General features: G+C 45.3%; 1 protein-coding gene across 6 annotated transcripts; it reads left to right on the top strand.

Moving 5' to 3' along the window:
• Positions 1-26: 26 nt before the first annotated feature.
• Positions 27-16,534, top strand: PURG (purine rich element binding protein G). Of its 6 annotated transcripts, none has more exons than XR_009966458.1 (3): positions 27-90; positions 1,297-2,361; positions 2,472-2,605. XR_009966458.1 is itself a non-coding variant. In XM_062627618.1 (3 exons), the coding sequence occupies exons 2-3, from the start codon at positions 1,310-1,312 to the stop codon at positions 15,078-15,080; spliced, it is 885 nt and encodes a 294-aa protein (XP_062483602.1). In that variant the 5' UTR covers positions 27-90; positions 1,297-1,309; the 3' UTR covers positions 15,081-16,534. The 6 variants fall into 6 exon arrangements, 5 of the variants coding, with proteins under 5 accessions (XP_062483602.1, XP_062483601.1, XP_062483604.1 ...); XM_062627618.1 differs by lacking the exon at positions 2,472-2,605 and adding an exon at positions 15,018-16,534 and having other exon boundaries at positions 1,297-2,131; XM_062627617.1 differs by lacking the exon at positions 2,472-2,605 and adding an exon at positions 10,575-10,660 and having other exon boundaries at positions 1,297-2,131.
• Positions 16,535-27,992: the final 11,458 nt, after the last annotated feature.

Below are 27,992 nucleotides of genomic sequence, written 5' to 3'. Positions count from 1 at the left end.
GGGGGTGCGGCAACCCGTGGCTCTGCGCGGCGGGGCTGCCGGAGACGGCGGCGGCTGCTGAAGGGCAACGGCGGCGATGGGCGCTGTGGGGTGAGTGACCGGGTGTGGGGCAGTGCCGGGGCATGTGTGGTGCAGGGGGCCGAGCAGCGATGGAGCAGGAGATGCTGTGCTGAGGGGCACTAAGGGGGCAGTACTGGGGCACTGGGGGCATGCGGGGGCCTGTACTGGGAGCACTTGAAGGGGTATTGGGGCACTGGGGGTAGGGGGACAGTGCTGAGGGGCACTTGGGTGGGGGAGGAGGTAAAGCTCTGGGGGGCAGTGGGGCAGGTTATGCAGTGATGTGGAGCACTGGGGAGCAGTGCTGGGGGCAGTGGGGGGCCAGCACTGGGCATCACTAGGAGGCCGAAAGTGAAGCTCTGGGGACACTGGGGCAGGAGATGCAGTGATGTGGAGCATCTGGGGAGCAGTGAGGGGGCAGGAGGGCACTACTGGGGGGCAGAGGAGTAATACGGGGGGGCAGGAGGTGAAGATCTGGAGGCACTGGGGCAGGAGATGCAGTGATGGGTGACACTGGGGAGCAGTGATGGGGTGGGGAGAGGGGGAGGAGGGCAGTACTGGAGCCACTGGGAGGCAGGGGCTGCTACTGGTGGGGGAGGGCAGGAGGTAAAACACTGGGGGCACCAGGGCAGGTTATGCAGTGATGGGGGCAGTGGGGCGCAGTGCTGGGGGTGTTGAGGGGGGAGGAGGCCAGTACTGGGGGCAGGACGTGAAGGTCTAGGGACACTACGAGGGCAATATTAGGGCTGTAGGAGTACCGGGGAGGTAGTACTGGGACAGTGCTGGGGAGGACCCCAGTGCCCTCCGCCGGTGCCCTGGGGAGGAACAGCAGAGGAGTGTGATGGAAGGGGAACACAGCAGCATGGTGGGGGTACCCTGCAGTGGGGAGTAGGAGCCCCCAGCGGATGAGTGTCACAGCCCTCCCAACGGGGACCCTCCAACCCATCCCACTGGGGCTCCTGCTCTCCACTGCAGGGCAGGGAGGGCTGCTGGATTTTGGGGACAGAGGGTGAGGGCACTAGGGCTGCTGGAAGGAAGGCTCCCTTGGCTGAGAGCCGGAGGTGGGGAGGGGAACAGCACCCGGGATCCTTTTGCTGCGATGCTGCGTGCTGTGGCAGCGGAGAGGGATGCAGGCGGCTTTGCAGGGAGAGCAGCGCTGAACAGAGACACTGCCGAGAAGCCGAGCAGGCCCCTGGTGCTGATGTTGTCATCTGTGTCTCTGTTCTGTATTATTTCCAGCTGATTAGTAAAGATGGAAAGAGGCAGAGGAGGAGGAGGAAGGAACCTGGGAGGCTCTGGCCTGCACAGGAGCATTTATTCCCAGTCCCAGCAGCAGTACCATTACCCGGCCTCCTCCCAGGGGGGCTGCATGGAGATCCAGGAGCTGGCCTCCAAGAGGGTGGACATCCAGAAGAAGCGCTTTTATCTGGATGTGAAACAGAGCTCCCGAGGCCGCTTCCTGAAGATCGCCGAGGTCTGGATAGGAAGAGGCAGGCAGGACAATATCAGGAAAAGCAAGCTGACCCTCTCCTTGTCTGTGGCTGCTGAACTGAAGGACTGCCTAGGGGACTTCATCGAGCACTATGCCCACCTGGGCCTGAAAAGCAGTCACCGGCACGAGCACAGCAACGGCAAAGAGCAGCATCCCCGGAGGCGGCAGCAGCACCCACCGCCTTCGCCTCCGATGTCCGTTTGCTCCGAAGAGCACCCTCACAGTGTCCTCAAAACGGAGTACATCGAGAGGGACAACAGGAAGTATTACCTGGACCTGAAGGAGAACCAGCGAGGGCGCTTCTTGCGGATTAGACAAACCATGAGTAGAGGACCTGGCATGATGGGTTATTTTGGGCACAGCTTGGGACAGGAGCAGACAATCGTCCTGCCAGCACAAGGGATGATTGAGTTCAGGGATGCTTTGGTCCAGCTGATAGAAGAATATGGCGAGGGGGACATAGAGGATCGCCGGGGGGGAGGTGATGAGCCTCCAGAGCTCCCCGAGGGCACCTCCTTCCGAGTGGACAACAAGCGCTTCTACTTCGACGTGGGATCCAACAGGTACGGCATTTTCCTGAAGGTAAGTGAGGTGAGGCCGCCCTACCGTAACACCATCACGGTTCCCTACAAAGCGTGGACACGGTTTGGGGAAAATTTTATCAAGTACGAAGAAGAGATGAGGAGAATTTACAACAGCCATAAAGAAAAAAGGATGGACGCCAGAGGGGACAGTGGTGAAGAGCAGGAGGGTCTCGAATAGAGTGCATTGGACTGGCTGTCTGGCAAAATAAACAAAACAAGCAGAAATTGGTAAGAGAGACTGACCTAGAGTAATTCCAAGTTGCCCCTTTTGGTTTGTTGGGTTTTTTATAAAGTCCTTTTCCGGTAGTTCTTGCTAACTCCAGTCTGTAATATTACAGGAGTCTGTTAAATTGCACCCAAATCATCTCCATGTGTCTTATGAAAGTACCAACCTCCTGAGTCCGTCTGAGTCAGCTGCTTTGAGTGTTGAAGACTATGGAAGTACACGTATCAGCATAAAACAAAATCTGGCACTCTGACCTTTAAGTAGTATAGATAAGGCTTGTGTTGCACTCTCAAAGTGATACAAAAGCAAACCAAACCCCAAACCTTATGCTGAAATGTATCAGTTTCTATGATGTTTTTTTTCCGGGACTGAATTCTGCTTGTCTTTGGTCCATAGGCTGAGCAGCGCATCTGTAGGGTTTATGATAAAAATCAACTTTGTGTGAATTCATGGTATGGGTATGAGGGGAGAGAGAGGTTTTTAAATTGGCAGCTGCTGGTTGTTGAGTTTGAACTGATAGCCTGCATGGGTAAAACCTTGATAACTGGTCAGACCTTTATTACGTGCTGGTAAAGATTTGTTATTCATTCTGTAGTTTTGTGCTGAACAAATAACCTGAATATCCTGGGATAGCGAAGCTCCACTCGAGCACTAAGACTCATGGCAATGAATAATAACCCATGTATGTGTTCTGCCCATGTTCATGCCCATGCTGGTGATTTCTTGGTTTTCATTTTCAATGCATTTGTCCAAAATGTGAAAAGGTATTTTCATAGTAGCTGTGTTATGGGTTCCAACAGGCAGGTGGGGATGGAGCCAGGGTTTGGGGGAGGAGGGACCACCACGACTGAGGCTTTCTCCCAGATAAGAGATTAATGCAGTCATGATGTTACCTGGTTTTCTCCTCCTGCAGCAAGAAAGACCTTGGGGCGGGTTTGGTGCACCATTGGGCTTGTATAAAAAGGCATCTCTCTCACATTTACTGGTGGCCCTTCAGAAGTGGTGGTTTACGCCCAGTTGGTTTTTTTGTCATGTTAATTTTACAGGTGGTGGTGTTGTTAGGAGATGATATCTGTGCCCTGCCATCACCCCCTTCCCACCTGCTCAGAGCTTATGGAGCAATTCAATTCCCAGTGGCCCACCATCAGTGGTTTCAGTGTCATCCCACTGAAGTCTCTGGAGGGAAGATGTGTACAATTCCTTGTTTAGAAGATTGATGAAAGGTTTTGAAAGCTCCTTATCACTGCTTAAAACATGAATACTCAACGTAAGGGGCTTTTCTAGCCTTTGGGTGACCAGCTCCTTCCCCTTTGAAACCAGCGGAAATTTGATGGAGCTCCAGGTACTTCCAATAACATGTTGCCCACCTTTAAGATTCTTTTTAAGGAGGCATGAACGTGTCTGATCAGATATTTATCATAATTTGAATTGTTTTTTAACAGAATGGCCCAATGTTCATGTGGACCAGCTGTTTTCCCATGCAGCCATGACATGGTTTTATTTATTTTTATTTAATCTCTTGAGAAATGTATTTATCCCCAGCCAGACTGTTGATCACTTTTAGTCTGGACCCACCTGCACGCTGCATGGCCACACTCAATCCAAATGCTATTAGCTGCTAATGTTATTAACCATAACGAGAAAAATTGGGGATGCAGAGTTGGGAACCAAGAGGATAATCTGGACTTTAGTTTGGAAACTATAAACTAGTTGATCTGTTTTAACTTAAAAAAAAATAATTAAAAAAAAAAAGATAAAAAAAAAAAGGAAAAAAAATCAAAGCTTGCACCAAAGTCACCGAAGAACCTTTAGGAAAGTGTTACAGTTGTGACAAGAAGTAATTTAATTTCACTGTTTTAGGTGATTCTCCCTTTAGGTAAAACCACACATAGCAGATACAGCAAGCAAGCTTTTGTCTTCATGTCAAGAATTCCCATCCACTTCAGGTTCATTTTCAACTCTGGGAGAGATGTTCTCGCCCCACTGCTTCAACTGGTATCGGAGCATGACGGATCAGCTGGGAGTTGCAGGGGGTGCTGGTTCATCATTGCTCTTAGGGCTTTGGTCCCAATGGTTTTAACAGGTCAATTGCAAACAAAATCAACATAAAAATAATTCTACATCCCATTATTGGTGTGAAACCAGAATTTAGTGAATGAGTCCTTGTTGCGCACATTAGCGTATCGCTAACTGCTGCTGCCTGTCACAGTGCCTGGAGTTAAAAATTAACTTATATTCCAACAAACTGGAGCTATGAATGTACAAACCTTTTACGTCCTCCTTTCCTCTCCTACCTGGCATTCTTCCCCTACGAGGTTAACATCTCCCCATCCCAGCCTACTTTTCCCTCAAGGGATCATAGAAGCTCCTGCGTTGGAATTAGAGTGACCATGTTGTGTCATAAGCGATCATGCCTTCCCTGTATTCCTTTAGCATCAGTGAGGAAAATACCTCGGATATATTGGGCAAAGTGATTGGAAAGGGATATTTTCTTCACCATTTTAAAAGAAAAAAAAAGATGTGACATGGTTTTGCTTATCTGCCCATTTTTTTTAAAACTCGTTTATCTTTTGTTAATGGATTGGTCTTCCAATAGCATTTGTTAGATATCACCCAGGAATTCAGTGTCTGCTGGCTACTGGGTCAGGCTCGGTTTTGGCACGCAGGTATCCCACAGGATCCACTAATAAATTTACTCTCCTGGCATAGGATGCACCTTAGTATCCAAAACTGGATCAGGATTTTCATGTTTGTAGCCAGTTCCCCATGGGTAAACCACTAGCCATGGGTGTCCGCCACAATGGAAAGCACTGATGTTTGCAGGTAATACAGGCTCACTGGAAATGTGGCAACGCAAGACTTTAATGGTGAGATTCATGAATGGGTCCCTTGTTATTTTTGGCAGCGTGTCTTCAGCTTAGGAGAGCAGTGATCATGTGGACTGCTCATGCACAGGAATGCTCATGAATCGGCTCAGGAATGCCGAATCCCTAATGCATTTTAAATGTTCGTTCCTGACGCCCTGAAACTGCCGTGTCCCTTAAACTTGAGAAAACACAAAGCTTATTTGCACTAGAAAGAACGGCCAAAAACAATCCTTAGGAGGACAGGGTGAAGAGCACCAGTCTGAACCTCTTTTTTTTTTTTTTCTCATGAGAGAATTTCCTGTTCAAGCCCTCACCTCTGTTTCAAAATTGTATGGTCCCAGCAGAAAGTCTATCAGTTCAATAATGAAATTGTAAAGCACTTTATATTGTGTAAATAATAGTAGGAGCACATTTCTGCTCCTGCTCAGGTAAGGGGATGCTTCAGTAATGTAATCTGAGGCTGGAAGAAGCCGTCTCCTGCATGCGTCTGTTAGAGACCTTTGTACTTGCTTGGTCCAGCTCCACTCATATGTTAGAGGAGGACAGGCGCTATATTGAGAGTGGGTTGACTTAGTGTTTGCAGAGCTGCTGAGCATCCTCAGCTCTTCGCCCTTTCTGCAAATCAGGCTGCCGATGTTGCTGTCGAGGCTTAAAACCAAGGTTTTCCACCTATAGTCTCGACAAAACTGAGTCTAGCTTGGTTTTTCCCACTGCTGGCACAGAAGATGGGGCAGTCCCTAAAAGCTTATACTGGGTGGAAATGGCTGCCTCGCATGCAGTTGTGTTGAGTTTTGCCCATCAAGCTGGCTTTCTAGATCAAGTAGAGGCAGGGGTGTGCTAGTGAAGGGTTGGGAAACGTTTTTGCATTGGTGCAGTGAGGGTGACCCACTGGGTGCTCCAAAGGAGATGGCAGAACCCACCGTGGTAGGTTCATCATGTCAAGTCTGGATGACGGACTCTACCCAGCAAGAAGCTGCAGCAGTTATTGGTAATCTACTTGTTGTCGTTAAGTGTTTCTTATCTGTATCCAATATATACAAATTCATGTCCACATATAGACATTAATATATTTATGTGAGTATGTTGTAGCCTGTAATTGCTTGTAGCAAAATAATCTTATTTATCTGAAGTACACAGTCTAAACAGAGGGTAGTTTTCTCCTACTACTGGTCTGGATAAACACATGATTTCACAGAGAGCTGGTTGAACATTGTTTCATAGAATCACAGATTGGTTTGGGTTGACAGCGACCTTAAAGCTCATCCAGTTCCAACCCCCTGCCATAAGCAGGGACACCTTCCACTAGACCAGGTTGCTCAAAGCCCTGTGTTTGCGTGGACCTTGTAAGTTTTACGTGCCTTGTAAGCAGTCTCATACCTTAGGTTTTTGGCAAGGCTGCAAGGGAAAAAGTGGCCAAAAAACGTCAAAGCTCTTCCTTGAAGGAATCATGGAGGTGGGATGGGAGCTGTAAGGAAGAGGCAGCTGCAGGTACTGCCAGTAATATCGTGTTTCAGTGCCATTTTACAATCCCTAGCTCTGCGAATCTGTGCTACCACTTCCATAAAATCCCAGGTAGAAGGATTAAAAACCTGTCCTTTATTAAAAAAAAATAAAAAATGCAAGCAATTACCAAAATCAATGTCAGCACACCTTTTTCTGCTAAAGATGTCATTGTCTAATGCTTTTTTTCTCCTATGGCCTGTTGAAGTGACCTAAGCTCACACTGAAGGGAGTTGGTAGTGGTTAGGAAGCCTACTCTTCACTTGACTTGCAGCCCTTTTGTCTGAGGATAGTAATTTTTATAGCAGAAAGAGGTTTATTATTATGTATTTTTATTGGGCAGATTTTTGCAGCAGGTGGAAAATTAATTAAGAAGTTATTTTAGTTCTATGGCATTCCTACTTTTGCTGTACATACAGTATATATACACAATTCGTCAGATAATTATTAAAGAGAAGTCTACCTTCTATTTAATTTTCTATCTTCCTTCCTCCAAAATTAAAACACCCTTTATTTTGTAATTACTTAATGTGTTGTGATGTCTAAAATTCACCTTTCCCCTCCTACCTCTCTATTCTCTTCAGGTAAAGGCTGTATTCAAAATAGTTTATCCAAGTAAGAGTGGAAATAAAGGCTACACTGGAAGCTATGGAAGTAGGTTATGACATGACCAAGTAAGGCTGTCACCCCACAGCCTTTGCCAAAACAAATCATCCCTCCAGTGTGGATTGTTCCAGCATTGGGAAGCAAAGCTTGCCCGGTGTATCCAAGATTTCCTGGGAGAGTGTGGTATGCCTCCATAGATGCCCAGCAGGCTGAGACTACAGACCTTGACCCCTTGTTGGGGCATGTTGGTGGTGGGTTGAGGTGGCAGCAGGTTTAAGCTATTGTACCTGGTAGAATGGTACTGTATTAGTAATACGGTACTGTATGCACAAGTTGTTTCCAAGCTGTAGGGCATGCTCTCCATTGGGCTCTCTGTTCTCCAAGATCTGGAGGAGCTTTCATGGGCTGACATCAATTTTTCTTCCTAATATCTTCTCGCACCTGTGTTCACTTCTCCACCTGTACTTCCACAAAGGCAACACTGTATTAAAGTGTTGAGGTAAAATAAAATATGAGGAACTCCTGATTACGTGGATTAAGAATTGGTTTTCCAGAGATGTCAAAGCATAAACTGAGGTTTTAGAATCTGGGAGTCATTTTGGCATTTCTGTGATGGATGTAATTAGATCATTCCTTCTATATGCTGAGGCATCATGTGAAATGTGAACCCTCAGCCTCCGGGCTCTGTTATGTACGTTAACATCTAGAAAAGTGTATGCTGGATTTACTTTCTGGCCTTTCCATGCTTATTGGACATCGTTTGTGCTTGTACTATATCCAGAGGTACTGGTCTAGCCTCGAGGTGCCTGGCTGCCACCCCAGTAAAACCATCATTAACAATTTGCTAATCCATCTTCCTAATTGATAGGCTACCTCGAAATGCTTGAGTTGGCAAACTGAAATTGCTACCTTTGTAGAGAGTAGCCACCGTAAATAGAAGACGGACATATTCCACCTTTTGTGCATTTCCCATCATCCGATGTACTGGTATTCAACAGGGCAGGATATTGGAGTTCCTGGTTAGAGATGGGTCAGCTGGTCAGTTGGGTTTCTTAAACATGGTAGAGGAAATCCATCCTGCAGGCAGAAGAAGTTTACACTTCCCTGTTTTTTCATCTTGATCATTCACCATGCAGAGATTAATTGGAAGAAAAGATGGCCCTTCATGTGGGTTGCTAGAAGACAGCTAAGGCTTTTTCCCGAGCCCCACTAAGCACAATACTGCTCTAACATCTGTGAATTTATATGTGACACACAAATTAGCAGAGAGAGGAGAGAGGGGGGAATATTAAATGTATATATATATATATATGCCTATACCTATTAAAATAGTATTTTTTTCCTGTTTCCAATAGATCCTTCCTCTTGAAATGCTAAAATGGTAGCTGTCATCTTTTCTCTTTTCTGTATCAGAGACGTTCAATATGAGCACTCACAAGCAATATCAACTTACTATACTACTAACATTAAATCTTTACACTACAAATTGCATGCAATAGAATATGCATCTCAAAACAGCAGAGAGTTATGTGGGATTAAAGACACAGGTTAACCTCAGAGCTCTTGCAAGTATTCTCATCTGGTCATTGCTCTGAGCGTGTGTTGTTGGCACGACATGGGGGGAGAGGGGGAGTAAGACCACACTTCCCACGAAGGCACAGGAACAAAAAGGCAGGAGGGGGTGGAAGGAAGCAAGGACAAGATTTGTGTTCCAGGCAATCGCAGAGCATGATGATTGTTTTATTCAGAGGAATAGGTGGCACCATCAGTGCTGGAGTCCTGCAGAACTAGGGAAGGAGGTAGATCCTGGGAGGGGAGCATACAAGTGTTGGTGGCCTGTAATAATTGCTCCTGCCACCCCAGTTTATGGATGCTTGTCTGCTTTTCATTGGAGCCTTGCATTCACTGCTCTGCCTGCCTCCTGCTCCAGGAACTAGCTGGGCTGTGTGATGGAGCGTTATGTTATCAATGGGGCAACTGTTCTTTTCCATTGCAGAAGTAAGGTGTTGCTGAAGGCTGGAGGGGAAAGAAAGCAGCTTTCAAGAAACACACTCTGAGCCTGTACTTGCAAAGGGGTTTGTGTTGTTTTTAGCAAGACTTTGCAGATGACCACCACTTGTATCACCTGTGCACCAGCCTTGGTACCCTGAGGCCTGATGTACAAAGTGGTTGGTGTTACCAGCTGTTCAAACCTGTGCTGTGATAATAGTGAGGACTCTAGAAAAGCTATTGGAATCTCAAGCTAGGCTTCTTGATAATGGAGACAGGATTGCTTTGGGTTTATTCTGCCTGTGCCTGTGTTCCTCACCGATGAAACGGGATGAATGATACCTCCCTACCTCAAAGGGAGTGATAAATACGAGTGCATTTGGCATGGGGGATTTTGTGATGCTCCGATATCAATTAATACTGATGATCTCTGAAAGCAAAACAAGAAGAAATTCATTGATACATATGCAGTGTTTGGAAGGTATATGTAGGTAAGGCTTAGACTGCATACAGAACAATGAATGAAAAAGAAACCTATATGCTAGAGGAGGAGGGAAAGTTATAAGATTGCATAATTAAGCTCTCTATGCGTATGTCCAAAGCAGCTGGAATTAAGGTTACTCAGATAATCCTTAGTTCTGACACTTCCTGACCTTCACTTGTTCGATTTTCCAACTTTCTTTTTTCTCCACTGTTTATATGAAGATACATTAGTGGCCTGTTCGTAACGCCAAGTTGTATATTTTGGTTTTCAACCCTGAATGGAGTCTCACAAGCCTTTCAAGAACTCCACCTCCAACTTCCTTTCCAAGAAGGAGGATCAAAGAAGTCTAAAAGTGAGGAGGACAGTGTGTGAGATGTATTACCGTAGAACTGGCAGGGACCTCTGGAGAACATAATTTGTGGTCCCATATTCAGAGGTGGGACTAGCTAAACCCAACCCTTTCCTCACACCAGTTTTCAGCCAGGCCAGCTCCATAGTCTGCAGAAACTGACTCTACACTTATATTTGCAAGTACGAGGGTGCCTCTAATGGTACTTTCCAGGGACTACACAGCAAAAAGCATCTTTATTTTACCCGAGTTGAACAACATGTAAAAAATCTGCCTTTTTAAATCTCTAGTCATGGATATTCCCAGCCTCCCTCCCCAAGCTGTTTCAGTGGTTCACCCTGCCCACCCTCAGATATTTTTCCTGATGTCCACCTCTGTGTCCCTTGCTTCCATTTAATTCCAACGCTTTTTGTCTTATAGGCCATGCTCTCAAGAGGAGATATGGAAACAGTTTGTTCCCTTCCTTGCTGCAGCTCTTTTACATAATTAAAGACTGTTGTCAGGTCTCTCCTGCCTCCTTTTCTACACAAATACAAAGCCTTCCACCAAGAGTAGTTTTTAGCCTTTGTCATGTTCTTGTTGCTTCCTGATGAGTCTGTCTTTTTCTTGAATCCAGAATTACAGAATGCAGAATCAGGACAGGTATTTTTACAGCTTCAAGTGGAAGGGTTGCAAATGATTCAAGGTTTTCTCCACTCAGTAGGATGGTTTTTTGCAACAGCTTACTTGATGCCTCCAGACCGGTTTGTAACTCTGTGTCCTCCAAGGTCCTCTTTGGTAAAGCCACTACTGACTCAGACATTTCTCTCTGTTCTCACCCTTCTTTAATAGTTTTAGAAAATCTGGGCTATTAAAATGCCAGAGCATACATTTTCTACAAACGTTTGCAATAGAAACCTGTTAGAAACTCTGCTGTACATGGTGGTGCAGCAGAGCACTTTCTATCATTCATGTCTCTGCTTATCTCTGAATTAGACATAGGAAAAAATAGCCCATCAACAGGCATTCTCCAAAATATTAAATACCCTCCTAAATATTAAATACCCTCCTAAATATTAAATATGATGACACTTTCCCAATCTTCATAATAGAAGCAGTAACTCTCACACTATCAAGATACCTGTTTAAATGCAAATGTAAAGAATGCATCTAGTGACAGTATAAGCTCTCAAATGTGCCAGTTGGTTTGGAAATACCTGCTTTCCCTTGTGTTCCCAAATCTCCAAGGATTGTTACAGAAAAGTGTAGTTTCATCATGCAATAATGTGAATAGTCACCAGAATATTTACATGAACTTTGCTAGCTTTAGCTAAGATTTTTGTCGGAACTGGCCCTCCTCTCTGCTCATTCTGCCTCTCCCATTTCCTCTCCTACCATCATCATTCATGCCCATGCTCCATCTTTCCCTCCTTTAACATTTGCGGGCTTTCTGATTTCCTGCAGTATTAGCTCAGTATGTCTGTTACTCATCTCTTATAAGTTAGTATTTCAAAGCAAAACCAGCCAGCACTTGTATTTCAGTTCTTCCCAATCTTTCTAGCAGTAAAACACTCCATAGTGGAAGAGCTCATTCTGCTTTTGAACAGAGTCAGAGCATCAGGTCATTACCAGGACCTGGGAAAAAATAATCCCCAAGTGAGCAATAGACTCAGCATCGACAGAGTTGAGTCCCAGGTAGCTCTGTCTTCCACAGGGATGTCCTTCCTCCCTCCAGAGATGTTTTAAGCCCCTCTACTGATTTCCCAGGTGGGGAGCTGCATGTTATTTCACTCAGAGAGCCTTTTAGCTGTCTTGTCTTAACATGGTTGTGTCGCCATCTTCCTGGCTGTGCTGCAATCAGAGCCCACCCAGCTATGCCAGATAATTACCTGAAGAACCCTGAGTTTGGGTTTTTTCCCCAGTTCCCAGGAGCTTTGGCTGCACTGAAAGTTAATTGGAATTTCCTTAGTAACACTTTTATTGTAAGGAGATCTGGCACTTTTGTGTAAGAAAACTACAGAGGAGTTCCTCCTGTTCCATGTAGGTTCTCACACTGCTCTATAATCACTTAACATATATCCGAGTGCCTTCCAGATGTGCATTAAGCCTATGACTAACTTCTGCCAAGTAGCCCTTGCTCTCTCTTCTCTCCTCTTCCTAGGGAAGAGGCTGAACGTGCCAGTGCAGTCCTGATATTTTTAACATAAATTAATTATCCCTGCTGTTCTGCAATAACAGGGGTGAGCTGAAGCACGTTGTGTGTTGGCTTTTGCATCACTTCCCTCCATAATAGGTGTTGAACAGGAGCTGGTTTGTCTCTGGAAATTCCCCTTTGACTGTTGCTGCTTTGCAAATCGTCATTTTTGCTTTGAGCTTGGTGGGGAGAAGTTTCTTGTGCTGCTGAGTGATTGAGAGCTACCTAATGTAAAACAACCATCTCTTCCTCTGGGAAGCTCAAAGGGGGAATCTGAGGATGGAGGCAGTACAGAGACAGAGGAATCTAAGGACAGAGACAGAAGAAAGGTGATAAAGCAGTACTCTGGATGAAGTGATTCTCAGTGTGCAGTCAACAGATGTATTTCTGTTCGGGATACATTGAGCTGCCTCCAAGGACAGTCTCTGCTGAGACACCAATAAACCCTGAAAGGAGTTTGAAAACTGTAGCATTGTGCCAGTGCTGCTTTTAAAAGCGCTCTTCCCAGCTAGGCATCACAGCAGAGATGAACAGAGGCCATTAACAGCTAAGAACAGAGGGCAAGGCTTTGATTCAGTGCTTTGCAGTGGTATTTATCCTACATCCTATAACTCAGTTAATACACACAGAACCTTCTCATCTTTCTTCACCCTTGGTGGCAGGCTCAGGATTATACTAGTTTGCCTGTGTCCAGTATTTAGTCCACCAATCCAGGAAGGATTTGTGGCAGACTGCTATGTTTCTTCTGAGCTCTGATGCTTTTGCAAATTCACAATGGTAAATACCAGGGGAGAAGAACTGAGCCCAGGGGCCAGCCCTAAAACTTTGACTAAACCATCTCTGTTTTTCTAGCTGCTAAAAGCTCTTTGGCAAGGGGATTTTGTCAGCTGGGGTTAATTTAACATGTCTGTCTCCCGTTCCACCCCTCATTATAAAAAATTATTTTACTTTTAAGTCCTGTAAAGCTGTAGTGTCTTCTGTTGTTGTGATCAGTCTCTCTCTGAGGTAGAAAAGGTTTTGTTAGGCCATTCCTGAAGGTTTTGTACACATCACTGTAGCTAGTGGTGAAGTTTTTTAATTTAACCATTTTTAATAATCCCTCCCATCCTGGTAAAATTAGAGAAAGTTTTTTGGCTCAAACACTTAAAAGCTGAGAATAGGCACTGTGTTTTATGAGGTGAACCAATCATGCCTCTTATCTCAGAGCACATCCTTTAAACTGGCATTTTATTTCTTGCTCCACCTGATTGCAAAACATCAAGGCCACTAAAACAACACGGGTAGCAACCGCTGTAGATATTTATATGGCTTAGTGTACAGGGACATTTTCTTCTTGCTTTGCTCACAGGGCCCAGTCCTGGTTGTTCTGTTCCTCTTCAGTTGACAGCTGTTTGACTACTAAGAGTTATTTATCAGTCTGGTTCATGTCAAGAGCTCTAAATCTGTTTTTCCCTCAGAAATTCACCACTTCTTTTTAAGCCCTTGCTTATGAACCTATCTGGAATTGTTATCAAAGCCCAAATGGGCCTCAGTTCCCTCCATCCCCTTGCATTTTGCAGCCAATGTAGGACAAAAAGATATATAGCTGGTTATATTTTTCTCAACTGGTCATTTTCTGTGTGTCTCTGTGGTGTGTCCTTTAGCCTTAACCATTCCATGGATCACAAAGGCTGTCCTGCAGCTCTCATCTGCTTCTGCAGCCATTGCACGGACAGTGGGGCTCTGGGAGATATTAACTCTATGCTGAAGCAGATTCTTGTGGGGCTTGGGGTGATGCTGCAGCAAAGGAGTAGTTACTTAACCTCACAGCCATTCCCTTTGTGATCATCCTCATGTCAAGTAGGGTTGCATGAACCAGTTGCCTGGGGCAGATTTGGTCATATGCTTGTTGTAGGCTAGCTGCTTCCTCCAAGCAGCTAGCACACAGCATCTCACTTGTAGACAACATACAACAGCTTCCCCATGGATAAGTTTTACTGCATCTGCTACAAATATTGCTTTGAGCTTTGATTCTTGCTTCTCACCACAACTTGATGCTGTGCCTGGATCCTTTGTGATGTGGAACCTTAATTTCGTTTCTTTCTTTTCTACTTCAGCAGAATTAAGATGCAGTCTGGAATTATGCATCTCCAGCTAAATGTTGCCAGGATTTCATCCTCCCCAGGACATTTAAATTGGTTGCAGAATAATTAGAGTTCCTTTTTCCTGTTTCCACATCAGTTCGGAAATCGACCCAAAGGTTTGATGTGGGTTAGTAAATTAGGGTACATGGGATGAGCGTACCCATGGCAAATTGTGTGTGAAGATGTTGAGATAAGAGCTGTGCCTCTGCCAGGTCTCCTTTCTCTTACAGTCCTGTGTTGGCTCTGGATAATGCAAGGAGACACCAGGACCAGGCACCATCAAAGCGGAACATTTTCATGGATGCTGCCAGCTTTTAACTGTGGATTGTCTTCATGAAGACATATTAGAGAAACTTTTAAAAACAGCTTAAAATTGTCAGTTTATTTGGCAGCGTGCTGATATGTGTGCAACCCCAAGAAACACCCCAATCCAGAGCATAAGGCAGACGTGCTGCCTGCTTTCTCCTCCCTGCAGCAGCAAACTTGCTTTTCTCACCTCTTTTCTGCTCTTAGGAGACATCCTCTAAAGTAGGGGTAACCTCCCTAAATTTGCTTATCCCCTTTTAGACAACACACAGGTTTCAGCAGCAGCCCATGGTTTCTGAAAGCTGCTTGCCATTTCCGAGATGATCCAAGAATGGGAAGGGACTGCAACTCAAACCTGGCAAAGATGTGGTCACTTTTGCTAGCTAACCTGTAAAGGAGAAGATGTCATCCCCAAAGTGTATCTGCGAGCCCCCCAAAAGAGGAGCAGAAAGGTACAGGAGCAAGCTCTTGAGACATGAGCCAAGAGATAAAAAGAGTGAAGACTGACCCACGGCTTGGACTTTGCGGGCTGTTTTGGAGACCACAGCAGCTCTCTGGGGTGGATGACCTATCATCCCCATTGTTTGTCTCCAAACCTTCCCCTGAGATAGTCTCTGAAGCACCCTCCTGCAGGGAAATGCAGCCTTCTCAGTCCCTCTGTCACAGGAGGAGAAAGAGAAATGACCAGCCGGAAGATCCTCTTAACTTCCTCACCTTCTCAGGTTCTCGACAAAGTGAAGTTCACCCTCCTCCTTCCTACTGCAGCCCTTGAGCTGTGGCAGTAAGCCCTAGAGGTGCTCTCTCTGGTTGTTCAAAAACCCTACGCTGACCTCTTCCTCTTGGCGAGACTGAAGATACTGTGCAAAAGAGAACATGCAAGAGGCTTAAACATGGGAATTTTTCACATGCCTCAGACTAAACACTAGTCTCCTCCTCCAGGCTTTCAGTCTTCCAAGAGCTTCCCACCTTTCCAGCCAAGCACTCTGTTTCCTAGAAGAAGAAAAATCAGTAGTTTTGTGCTAGCAACAGCTGGATTCCTCTTTTACTAGTGAAGACATTTTCTCCCTCCCGTTTGAATGTTGTATGAATGCAGAAATAATGTGAAATAAGAGTTGTAATGCTGAAAGGAGTGATCGGAACAGAGAGTTCCTCTGGATAGGGTTTGATGCAATTTGGAGCTGCCTGTAGAAGATTGGCTGGAAGGTAAACTGATTTGTGCTAAAAAAGCTGGTGCTGTTAAATTATGTTAGCGATTCTTTACTAGACAGCCCAAAATAGCTTTTTCTTGACCTCTGACCTCTAAGAAAGATAACTGTATTTCTGATCTTACATTGAAAGTGCCATTTGTGCTGGAAGAAACTTACATTCTTTAGAAACCCTCTCAGGATGGCACTTACTGTCAAAAACATTGCATGGAAACTTATGGAAAGCAAACCAAAAGTCACACATATATATCAACACCAGATGTTGTTGCTGAGCTAACCAATGACACTAAATTCAGGTTAAATACAAGTTCTAATCCATCTTTCTGCCTTCATGGCAGAACACACATCCCAACACAAGAGGAATGTGGACCTACTCGAGCGAGTCTAGAGGAGGCCATGGAGATGCTGCGAGGGCTGGAGCACCTCTGCTCTGGAGACAGGCTGAGAGAGCTGGGATTTTTTAGCCTGGAGAAGACTCCAGGGGGACCTCAGAGCAGCTCCCAGTGCCTAAATTAGGGGCCGACAAGAAATCTGAAGAGGGGCTTTGGACAAGGGCCTGTAGGGACAGGACAGGGCAGTGTTCAAGGCCAGGTTGGATGGGGCTTGGAGCAACATGCTCTAGTGGAAGGTGTCCCTGCCCATGGCAGGGGTTAGAACTAGTTGACGTATAGGATCCTTTCAACCCAAACCAGTCTGTGATTCTGTGTCAAGGCAGAATTTGCGATATAGGCCCATATGAGGTGGTAGATGCTGAGCTGGGTGTTGAGTTGGAGGGGTGCATTTTGAGGGCATTACTTAGTCACCAGCTGTTGTCTAGGATGCTATAGCTTTTGGTACAGCAGGAAAAAAAATATTTCTGGTTGAATTTCAACTGTTTTCTGCCAAACTACCCACACACACCATTACAACTGTACATTATTCTCTTTTCCTTTCTGCTGGTCCTGTTACGCACTGCTCAACAGCTGCTGCATTTAATCCCAGAAGCTGTAGTTGGTAGCAAGCTAAGTGATCTCCATATAACCTCTATCTTACTGATAAGTGTGCATTATGAAGCTTAACCGATAGTAATAAAATGTTTTGCTTTCAACATGCAGTCCCTGTGGTCCAATGTTCCCATCTTCAGGCATCATCATTACAGCAGGGCAATGTACTGGAGTTATTCTACTCCCCCCAAGAGCGTGCCTCATAATGCTGGACATGGGCATCACAAAATCATAGAATCACAGACTAGTTTAGGTTGGAAAGGACCTTAAAGCTCATCCAGTTCCAACCCCTCCTACAGGCAGGGACACCTTCCACTAGAACAGGTTGCTCCAAGCCCCATCCAACCTGGCCTTGAGCACTGCCCTGTCCTGTCCCTACAGGCCCTTGTCCAAAGCCCCTCTTCAAAGCCTGGCTTTGAACACTGCCAGGGATGGGAAAGCCACAGGTTCTTTGGGTGACCTGTGCCAGGGCCTCACGACCCTCACAGTAAAGAATTTCTTCCTGATATCTAACCTGAACTTCCCTTCTTTCAGTTTGAACCCATCATCCCTTGTCCTGTTGCTACAGTCACTGAAGAGTCCCTCTCCAGCATCCCTGTAGGCCCCCTTCAGATACTGGAAGGCTGCTATGAGGTCTCCACGCAGGTTCTCTTCTCTAGGCTGAACAGCCCAAATTTTCTCAGCCTGTCTTTGAATGGGAGGCATGGGTATCTAGCAATGCATGTGAATACCCAACAAAGAAAGATGGAAGACACTGAGCAGAGCCCTTTCTGCCATAGCGAGTTGGTGGTGGTGGTGGTATCTCCAGGTAGGAGCAGTAGTTGTGGTCGCAAAGTCCCTGATTGTCATGTACACCTTGGATGTGTTTGCTCTTTGATGAAGACTGTATCTTGATCATCAAGGAGAAACTGCTACAACTCGCAGAGGCACTTGGTCTTGGCCGTTTCCCATTGGTGCAGGTTCCCATCTCCACAAGATACTCTGGCAGTGCAGTCTTGTTTGAGAGCCTCCTCAGGGACTACAGTGGTCGCTGGGGGAACAGAAGCAGATTGCATGCCTGCTCTCTGGGGTTTTTTTTCATCCCTTTTACAGCTACTCTTCAGGTTCATGGTTTTACACATTGGTTGTCTTTTTTTTTTATTTTCTTGCAGACAAAAACGGGTGGGTTTATGTCATTTTTGTGCAGGGAAAGAAGAAAGTGCTTCTCATCTATATTTAAGTAAGCATACAGAACACAGAAAGCCTGCATTTGGAATTTCATTTTGGTTGACACATCATCGATGCTTCTATCGGAAGCATCTTTTCACCTATAAATAATTAAAAGGTCATATGATTTTTCTTCTTTAAACCAAAAGCATAAATTTAAAGCAGGGATCTCCAAGCATCATTTCTGTGGTACGGTGGGTTGCATTAGCCCCACAGCTTGTATTTGTTCAACAGGAGGTGGTTTCCCATACTTGAAGTTTATAATGTTTCATTCTAAAGTGTAATTTCCCAGGCCGAGCACCCCCAGAGTAGCAGTACGTATCTGAATATACATCTTTTTTAGGCAAGGACAACACAATCTTTTTCTGGAGATTGCCATTTTGTAAATAAGCTTCTCCTTGAGCAGCACAGCCAGAACTACAAAATATGGATGATTATTCCTTCCTGGCATCAGTCTTCCGCTGCAGGATCTGTTTTTTGTTGCGATAATTAGCACAGAATTAAAAATGACCCTTCATCTTCCATTTGTACTATGCCTGTGATATCGAGTGATCTGGGAGCGCATTTTACGCAGCAATAGGCTGTGACTCAGAATCAGTTTTTTCACCACTGAAAATCAGCATTTAATTGTGGCACACAGATATCTGCAGCAAAATCTCTGCCTGCAACAATAAAGCACTGCTTCTAATAAACTTTCAATTGAGTTGTTTTGTGGAGACTGGAAAAGTTGCCAGGAATATTTAGATGGAAATCTAGTGTGCCAGCTGAAGCGGGATTTTACAAATGCCTTTAAAATCCAGGTGAGGTCAGGGACTACCAGAACGCAGCCTTTTCTCCCAGGAAACCTGTAGTAGTAGCTTTTCTTCTTAAAAATTCAACAGGGTTGTCAGTCCAGGAGGAGGCAAAATTGCAGAGGGTCTCAGACATGGAGATACAGTCAATGGTGTGTTCTTAAGACCAACTAAAGCAGCAAAAATACAGTGTGATGTGAAAGCTTCCTTGTGAGAGCAGTGCAGGAAATTACTGTGTAATTTGACTTGCTGTCTTAGCATTAGATTTATTATCCACTTCCAAATAATTTTCCCAATAACCCTTGCAATCGGAAGACGGGAAAGAACATGTTATAAAAAGATCTGGAAAACAAGCAGTTTTGGTATTTGTTTTTCAGGCTGGTAAATTTTCCATACATCCAATGTTTGGGTTTGGTCTCAGTGTTGAGGTCAGCAGTACTTAAACCAAATGTTACTCTAGTGCCTACATATAGCAAATGGAGATGCATGCCAGTCTTGCAAGATCAGGCTTGAATCCACTCCTGCAAGATGCTTCTTTGCCCAGCATAATGCTCAACAATTGCTTTTCATCCTGCAAGACTTCACCATCATTTAAAATAAAGCTGTGGTGTGCCAGCTGGAATGTTTCTCCCCTGTAGTGGTCACTTTCTTTCACTGATGGACGTGTTCCTTGTTGCATGGCAAGGTCTTGGGCTCTCCCCAGACTGTGCTGGCTTTGGCAACAAGTCTGCAGTTTTCTTATGTGGATTGCAGACTGTGATGGTTGTGTTTCCCCACTGTATGCCTGCAGAAATCACAAGCCCTCCTCGCTGCGGGGCACTGCCAATCTCCAGTATTTTTCCAGCTCTCATATCTTTTCCAGGCTCCTTTCTTTCCACTTGTATGTCTGCAAAGGTGGATCTACATCCATAGTCCCTGGAAGCATGCCCTTACTTTTGGCCTTTGTGGCATTAGTAGAAATAAGTGACCTGGGTCTGCAACTTTTTTTTGCCCCTATGGTGTTAGTGTTACCTGCTTCTGAAAAACCACCTCCTGCTCTCCGATTAGGAAAATGTCCACTGCTGTATCTGACGCATGCCCAATATACCCAGCCAAGTCCAGCAAGTCAGTACTTCTGTTTCAGAAAGAACTTTCTCCAAAAGATTTGTACCCAGCTCAAATGCACCAGATGTTGCCTTGGGAGAGTTGACAGCAATGCATGCAGGGCCTGAGGAGCCACTTATGCTACTCAGTGACCTGGTTTTGGGGTGTCTACTGAAACAGAGTGAGACTTGAAGGTCTGGTTTCCCCTTTTTCATTTCCCACTTTTGCTTTAGGAGTAATTTTTTCAGCACAAGTATACAAGTAGGGTTGGGCTTGGAGCTCAACACGAGGGAACAAAAAAGCAGATAGCAGCTAGAATAGGCAATGGGCAGTCAGTGGGAAGTGTGTGTTTAAAGAGAGAGAGCGGAAGTGCCTGATGTCCGAATCCTTTTCCAGCCTCTTTCCAGGAGTGTGCTGATCTTTCTCCAGAGTGTTTTCTTTCGTGAAAATGAATATGGGACTTTAGTAACGTCAGTGTTTATTAGACCACCTTTGTTGTCTTGTTGTTGCATTAATTGTCCTTTGACTGGTAGGATGGTGAAGATTAAAAAGCCAGCTTTAATGCATAGTCAGAAAGCTAAAAAACAAGCAAACCACAAATAAATAGGTAAATAGGCTAACTGTAAGATAGCGTGTAAAAGGAGGCAGTCTGTGGCACGACTCCTCTGTAACGTGCATGATAAGCATCAGCGAAGCTTATTGCAGACACTGGTCAGGGTTGCTTTTGCTAGACTTTGAGTATCATAGTTGCAAAGATTCGTAAATGTTCTGAGAGACTCTTGGTGTTGGGGTGGGTTTTGGTGTTTTGGGTTTTTTTTTCCATAAGCTGTAACCACTTGCTTTCTGAATGGGTCTGTAGTGATGGCATTAATGGAACTGTTCTTTATAGTAATCTGAAAGGTGTCAGTCATTTGCTTGTCCGTGTTCACAAGCTGAGCCGTAGCGTTATGCCTCTCTCCGCAATGGTGTGATTTGAAGCACTTTTGGTGTGGCATGTGCAGTTGCAGTGCTGTCTGGTTTTGATTTCACCCCTCACTATTCCCCACGTTCTACCTGTGTTTTGGACACTGAACCAAACCAACTTTGAAACTAGCACTTTAAGTACTAGTAGTCACTTTTTTTCTCACTCTATTGAGCATTGCACTTTTGTAAGTACTATTAGCACTTGAGTTTTGAACTGTTTCCCCCAGTCTTTTTAAGCCTCTTAGGTACAGTGTTACGGGGCCATCAGAAGATAATTTTGAGGTGTATGTGACCATTGACTTCCATTACATACCCCTTAGCAATTTTATAAATTAAGGACTTAAGCCCATCCAAGTTCATTTTACACAACAGGATGAACATGTAAGTCACTGATGTCCAGGCAGACATGGTTGTTTGCAAGCTTTGAGGTTGTAAAGAGACCCAAGCGCATGGCTTTTAAAAGCACCAAAGATAACAGAAGTCTCAGAAGGCATCGGAATGGTGCAAGATCATCTGATTTACACTTGGAATTGAGTGGACCACAGGATGCAAAGCAGACCTGGAGTGAGAAGCATAGGGCAGATGCTTTTGTTTTCAAAGACGCAGGTCTGCATTAGCAGGGTGTGTCCACAGTACAGTGAAGTTAAAACCAGTCTGAGACACTGGTATCGATAAAGACTGCGCTCAAGCCCTTGCAATAAAAGCCATCAATGTGCCTGTACTGAAAGTGTTGTTGAGATCAGTTGTGGGCTTGAACTACAAAAGGTATTTTAAAGTAAAATTTCTTACAGGTGATATAGAAGATGGAGCATAATAACCATGGAGGTTGCTGTTGAACTTGAAAAGTGGTTTTCAGAATTGATCAGGTCTCATTTTAGGAGGCAATTCAGATGTGCATCGCTGTTCTTGTTAAATTCCTCCAGTATTTCAGTATGGATGGTCAGGGACCAGAGCTCCCTTGCCAGCAAGAAATCAGTAGGGTAGAGTTTGTAGTACACATAGTCACAAATCTCTAGGATTTGAAATGGGGCGATGATCCCAGGGATGCAAAATAATCTAGGTTTTGATGTCCCAAACCAGCCACTCTCAACCAACTGGTGGGTTTTTGCTTCTTTAAAAGCCCTTGTGGGTTTTCCGTAGCAGCAAACAAATCATGGTGGTTGTGAGAGTGCTACGTTCCGTTCTTGCTGGGGTACCTGCACTTGGGACTCATTGGCAATGAGTCAAATAGTCAATCCAAGGCCTTCTCTGGCAATACTCCTTGGTGGAGTATTGGTGATCCTTGCTGGATAAACCCCTGTTATAGCATGGTCAGTTTGAATGGAGAGAAGTGAATTAGGTCTTCTCCTTCACTGCTAGCAAGTGGACATGATGGAAATAACCTTCAGCAACAACATCAAAATATAGTAATTGCATTGGGTTTGCTTGTTGAAGCAGATGTGTTTTTCCTGATAAACTCCAGCTTTAGTGTCTGCTTTTTGTTGGGTTCAACTCAAGCTTCCTTCTTTAATAGACCTTCATGATGTTGGGTGCTCAGTGGGGATTGAAGGTGGTTAAAACACACAAACCTTGAGCAGCCCAGAACATTATGCTCTTATATCCTCTACTGTTAGATTTAAAAATGGAAATATGGAAATGTGAATAGAAACCAGATTGATTTATTTCCCCTCTCCACTCCCCCCTCCAAATTAACCCTGCAAGTCTAGGTTTAAAGAAATAGCGCCTAGCATTGTTGCTGTTACATCTGAGCCCCCCAAAATGATAGTGGCCAAGGGGACAGCCTCTTCTCAAAGCACCTCAGTGACTCAGAGCCTACATCCTGCTCACTGTCATGAGGATATAGGTGAACCCTTTGGAAAATTCACCCCCTAGTCAGCTCACTGGTCTCCTCAAGTACTTGGAAATGAAGCATTTGCAGGGGGATGTGGAACAGGTCTCTTTTTATTTTTCCCCTCTGTTTTTTTTGCCCTTTGGAGTTGGCATCTCATCCTTCAGGAAGGTAAAAGTAAGCGTTTTCTCCTGCACAGCACACATGAAGCTGGAATGCAAAGCCCAGCACAGTATCTCTCACTTTGGAGGGACCTCTTAGGTGGAAAAAGAGCTCTTTAAGGATTTTTACTTGCTTGCAGTTTCAGATAGTTCATGGGAAGTGCATGGTAACAGCACGCAGGCGATGTTTTACCAACCTTTCCTTTTCCTCCAAGAGAGACTTTTTAAGTTGCTTTGATAGTTTAGATTTCCTTTCCTCAACAGGCTTTTGGACCCATGCAAATGCCCTTGAAATGAGTGAAGTTTATCAAAGCAAACTGTGCATTGCAGGAAGCAGTCTCAAAACACGCACACACCCATGCACCAATCTCCATGCACATGTGTGTGCGTACACACAGAGGTAGATATATTATTTCCCCAACTATTCCTTTTTTTTGGGGGGGAAAGGGTGTTGGTTTGGTTTTGGGGTTCATTTCCCCTTCCCTCCTCCCGCCCCCAAATTCTCCCCAGGATATTAACCAAAAAGTGTTTTAAAATCATGGCATGAAAACTCCTAAATGTAAATCTGAGTACCTTGTGATGCTGATAAAGAGGTTTTTTCTGAAACTTTCTGTGATGCTTAATATTTTTCTTAGGAAGTTTTGTTTAATGTTTGATCATTGTTCTGGAGGATGTTGGTTCTACTGGCATTGAACTAATGGAAATAAAATGCATGTGTTACAAGTGTAGAAACAGTGAAGAATTGTGAACTTACTGTACGATACTGATTCTGTTTTCAAACAATCTGTTTTGCTGTTCAATAGTTGACATATGGAAACGCCAATGTACTGTAATTTAGCACTTTTCCAGTGGACCCTGTTCTCACTACACCTGAGGGAAGACGTGGGTTTGGCTTGGGGCTGTCTGAACTCAACCTCTGCACACCTTCTGCATGCTTCGGCACCTGAATTGGCTGGGGGCTAGGGATGGGGGGACGGGGTGGGGGGGGACGGGGAGTAGGGGGGGAGGAAAGCAATGTTTTCTCATAGTTTTGGTGGCTGGTGTGGGGCAGAGGGGCAGTGGGTCTCCACTTCCCTGGCCAAACCAGGAGGATTTGGGTGAAGACTTTCAGGTGGATGGACCAGCAGCTTTCTGGTCCACCAGCATGTCCCACCAGGGAGCCAGGCTGGGAACGGGCTGTCTGATGTGGGGTGGGACAGACGTGGCTAAAAAGCAGCAAATCAATGAGCAAACCCTGAAATTAGAGCAGAAAAGTTAAACTCCCAGCAACCCTCCTCTGGCCCATAGCCTCCTTTCCTAGTGTTAACAGGGTGCAAAGTGTTACTTGTCATGTACTGTACTGAAAGGGTTAATTGATCCGTGACTGTATTGTACTGTATGAAAACTCATGAATTGCCTTGTATTGTTTCTAATGGACTGTACCATGTCACCCCCTCCACCGTCCATTCCCAACCTGTCTCAGATTTTCCAAATGACGCATGTTATCAGTTAGATCCTCCAAACTCTCTGGTGCTATAACTCTTCCATATCCGATGGTGCTTCTGCGGATGCTAACTGACGACATGCCGATCCAGAGCTTGAAGTTCACAATGTCTTTCTTGTCTGTTTGTATCCAGTTGACACACACACTCACGAAAAAAACACACAGAAAATTAATGATAAACTTGAATTTGTTTCAAAGCATCATTGACAATCTAATGTTTTCTATGTCTGCTTTTATTTGAGATGGCTTTTCTAGAAAGCAGCACACCAGCACCTTTACACTGGGAGGGGATATCATCCTGTTCATGCCACAGCAGCTCCTCCAGCATCTGAGGTGAGATGCTCCCTCGCTGGCTTTTCAGGCTCAGCCACAGGAGGTCAATCGATGAGAAACCAGTGAGGAAGAGGAGGTTCAGGTGCCTTCAAAGATATTTGAGCCTAAAAAGCAGCCAGTGTCCCCATGACCACCACCCCATCTCTACATAGGTGGTAGGTGTGCATTGAGAGTCTGAGAGGGAATGAACCTGCCCCTTGCTTGGTGGCAAGAATATGCTTTTTGTGAGAACGGAGGCAGAAAATTGGCAGCAGAAAATTGGAGGAAGAAAATTGGAAACAGGATATTGGAGTCAAGGGGAGACAGAGCTCTCAAAGACACCTCCATCTCCTCCTGGCATTGCTCATCTCTGATGGTGGAGTCTGAAGTTTTGCAGGTGACACACACCTTGGATGGTGTGAACAGACCCATCCTCTCCCACCCCCTGCTTCCCCTGATGTGAGCTGCTTTTTGGACAAAATAAAACCTGACTATATTTTATATCTATTTGAAAATGAAGTCTGATGTTTACCCCTGTTCTCAACTGAATTTGCATATTGTTGTTTGCCACAATATTTGTTCTGTCTCAAAATAAATTTGCTTACTTGTGTAGTCTTAACTGTCTGCTCTGGTTCTTATAATCGGATTTGTCGCCACTCCAAGGTGCCAGCTCTCCTTTGGGCGCTTCCCATGATACTAAGAAGGAAATCTGCCTGCCTGGAAGGGGAAATCATTTCAGCCAAGACTCACACTATAAATGTTCCTCTCTCGGTTATCTCGCATTCATCTCCCCAGGGCTTTTCAATTTGATGCTCTGTTTTTTCCCCCCAGGCTTTCATCATCAGATCCTTCTATCCAGTAAGTGCGCAACAGAGGAGCGGCTGTGCTTCAGCCCGCTTCATTTAGGAGATTAAATTGTTGCTAACGCATTTCTTGAGGGCAAGTCATTCCCAATTGCAACATTTTGCATTTGAAAATGAAGGGATTTATGGCTATGAGCTTGGATGAAAGCTGTGGGCATTGGCATCTGTAGCACCGTTCGGTTTTAGGGCACATTGCGTTAAAGGGAGGTTGGCATCAGTTGCTGGAGATGTGGCAGTAGAAGGCAGTGCCCTCAAAAGGCTAGAAAATCCATTCCATTTGCACATGCACTTCCCAGGATGTAATCAAATCAGCCAGCCGCTTCAATAAGAGGGATAAGCAAATGTTCCAGATCTGCATGCATTTGCAAAGGAAGCGTGTTACAAGACTCTCAGGTTTTGAGGTTTTCCCCCCAAAATGCTGCAGGCTGCTGCAGGAAGGCATTTTGTATTCCTTTATCTGTATATTCCCCCATATCTCTATGCACAATACTTTCCTGTATGTATGTTATGGCCATGGAGTACATTGTCAATTATTTATGCCCCTGCTCCCTTTGCCTCCTTCCTCCCCAACCTCTCTCCAGCTCTTCTTTTCACAGTTTATCAGGGTTTTGTAGATGTTTTCTCACAGTAGGATGGTGATGGACATCAGCATGGGAAGGAAGGAACAGAGATGAATCCTGTGGGTAGAAGCTGGGACAAGAAGCCTGACTTTGTGGAGGGTGTGTTAAGGTACATCTGCCTCCCAGACCCAGCAAAAATGCAACCTCAGTCTGCAACCCAGAATGCTGCTTTGTCACCTTTTAGCCTCAAACTGGGGGGGGGGGGTGGGCTCTGCTCGGGTGGTGGGCTCTGCTTAGGTGGCAAGCAGTGACTCTAGTCTGAGGATGTGTCCTCAGCTGATAACAGAGGAAAGGACTTTACGACTTTATCCATTTTTTCACTCTGTGGGTTTTTTTCCTACCTAAAACACAGGTGTGCCATCAGCCGCTTTTGTACCCACTACCCCTTTTCCTATCATTGTTTGCCACTGAGTAGAGCCTGGCTCCATCCTCGTGACACTCCCCCTTTATATATTTATATACACTAATAAGGTCACCCCTCAGTCTCCTCTTCTCTAAACTATAGAGACCCAGCTCCCTCAGTCTTTCCTCATAAGGGAGATGCTCCACTCCCTTAATCATCTTTGTTGCCCTGTGCTGGACTCTCTCCAGCAGGTCCCTGTCCTTCTTGAACTGAGGGGCCCAGAACTGGACACAATATTCCAGATGCGGTCTCACCAGGGCAGAGTAGAGGGGAAGGAGGACCTCTCTCGACCTACTAACCACCCCCCTTCTAATACACCCCAGGACGCCATTGGCCTTCTTGGCCACAAGGGCACAGTGTTAGCTCATGGTCATCCTGTCGTCCACTAGGACCCCCAGGTCCCTCTCCCCTACACTGCTCTCTAACAGGTCGTTCCCCAACCTGTACTGGAACCTGGGGTTGTTCCTGCCCAGATGCAGGACTCTACACTTTCCCTTGTTATATTTCATCAAGTTATTCCCTGCCCAACTCTCCAGCCTGTCCAGGTCTCGCTGGATGGCAGCACAGCCTTCTGGCGTGTCAGCCACTCCTCCCAGCTTAGTGTCATCAGCAAACTTGCTGATAGTACACTCAATTCCCTCATCTAAATCGTTGATGAATATATTAAATAATACCGGTCCCAGTACTGACCCTTGAGGCACTCCACTAGTTACAGGCCTCCAACTAGACTCCGCCCCATAGACTACAACTCTCTGGCTTCTCTCCTTCAGCCAGTTCACAGTCCACCTCACTACCTGATCATCCAGACCACACTTCCTCAATTTAGCTGTGAGGATGCTGTGGGAGACTGTGTCAATGCTTTGCTGAAGTCAAGGTAGACCACATCCACCGCTCTGCCATCATCCATCCACCGTGTTATTTCCTCATAAAAGGCTAAGAGATTGGTCAAGCATGATTTCCCCTTGGTGAAGCCATGTTAACTGCCCCTCATAACCCTCTTATCCTTGATATGCCTTAAGATGGCACCAAGGATAAGGTGTTCCATCACTTTCCCAGGGATGGAGGTGAGGCTGACAGGTCTATAGTTACCCGGGTCCTCCTTCTTGCCCTTTTTGAAGACTGGGGTGACATTTGCTTTCCTCCAGTCCTCAGGCACCTCTCCCGTTTCCCAAGACTTGGTAAAGATGATGGAGAGTGGTGTAGCAATGACTTCCGCCAGTTCCCTCAGCACCCGCGGGTGCATCCCATCTGGACCCATGGATTTATGGATGTCCAGATTGCTCAACTGGTCTCTAACCCATTCCTCATTGACTAAGGAAAACTGCTCCGTTGACC

The sequence above is a fragment of the Pezoporus occidentalis genome, unplaced genomic scaffold (genome assembly GCF_034315485.1).
Source record: "Pezoporus occidentalis ecotype Australia unplaced genomic scaffold, CSIRO_AGI_Poc_V1 ctg303, whole genome shotgun sequence".
In the NCBI taxonomy this organism is placed as follows: Eukaryota; Metazoa; Chordata; class Aves; order Psittaciformes; family Psittacidae; genus Pezoporus; species Pezoporus occidentalis.
Note: the sequence above shows the minus strand (reverse complement) of the source record. Positions and strands in the feature narration are given on the sequence as shown.

Bases quoted from the DNA above. Each gene is read 5' to 3' on its own strand.
- PURG (XM_062627615.1), top strand. From the start codon at position 1,310: ATGGAAAGAGGCAGAGGAGGAGGAGGAAGGAACCTGGGAGGCTCTGGC.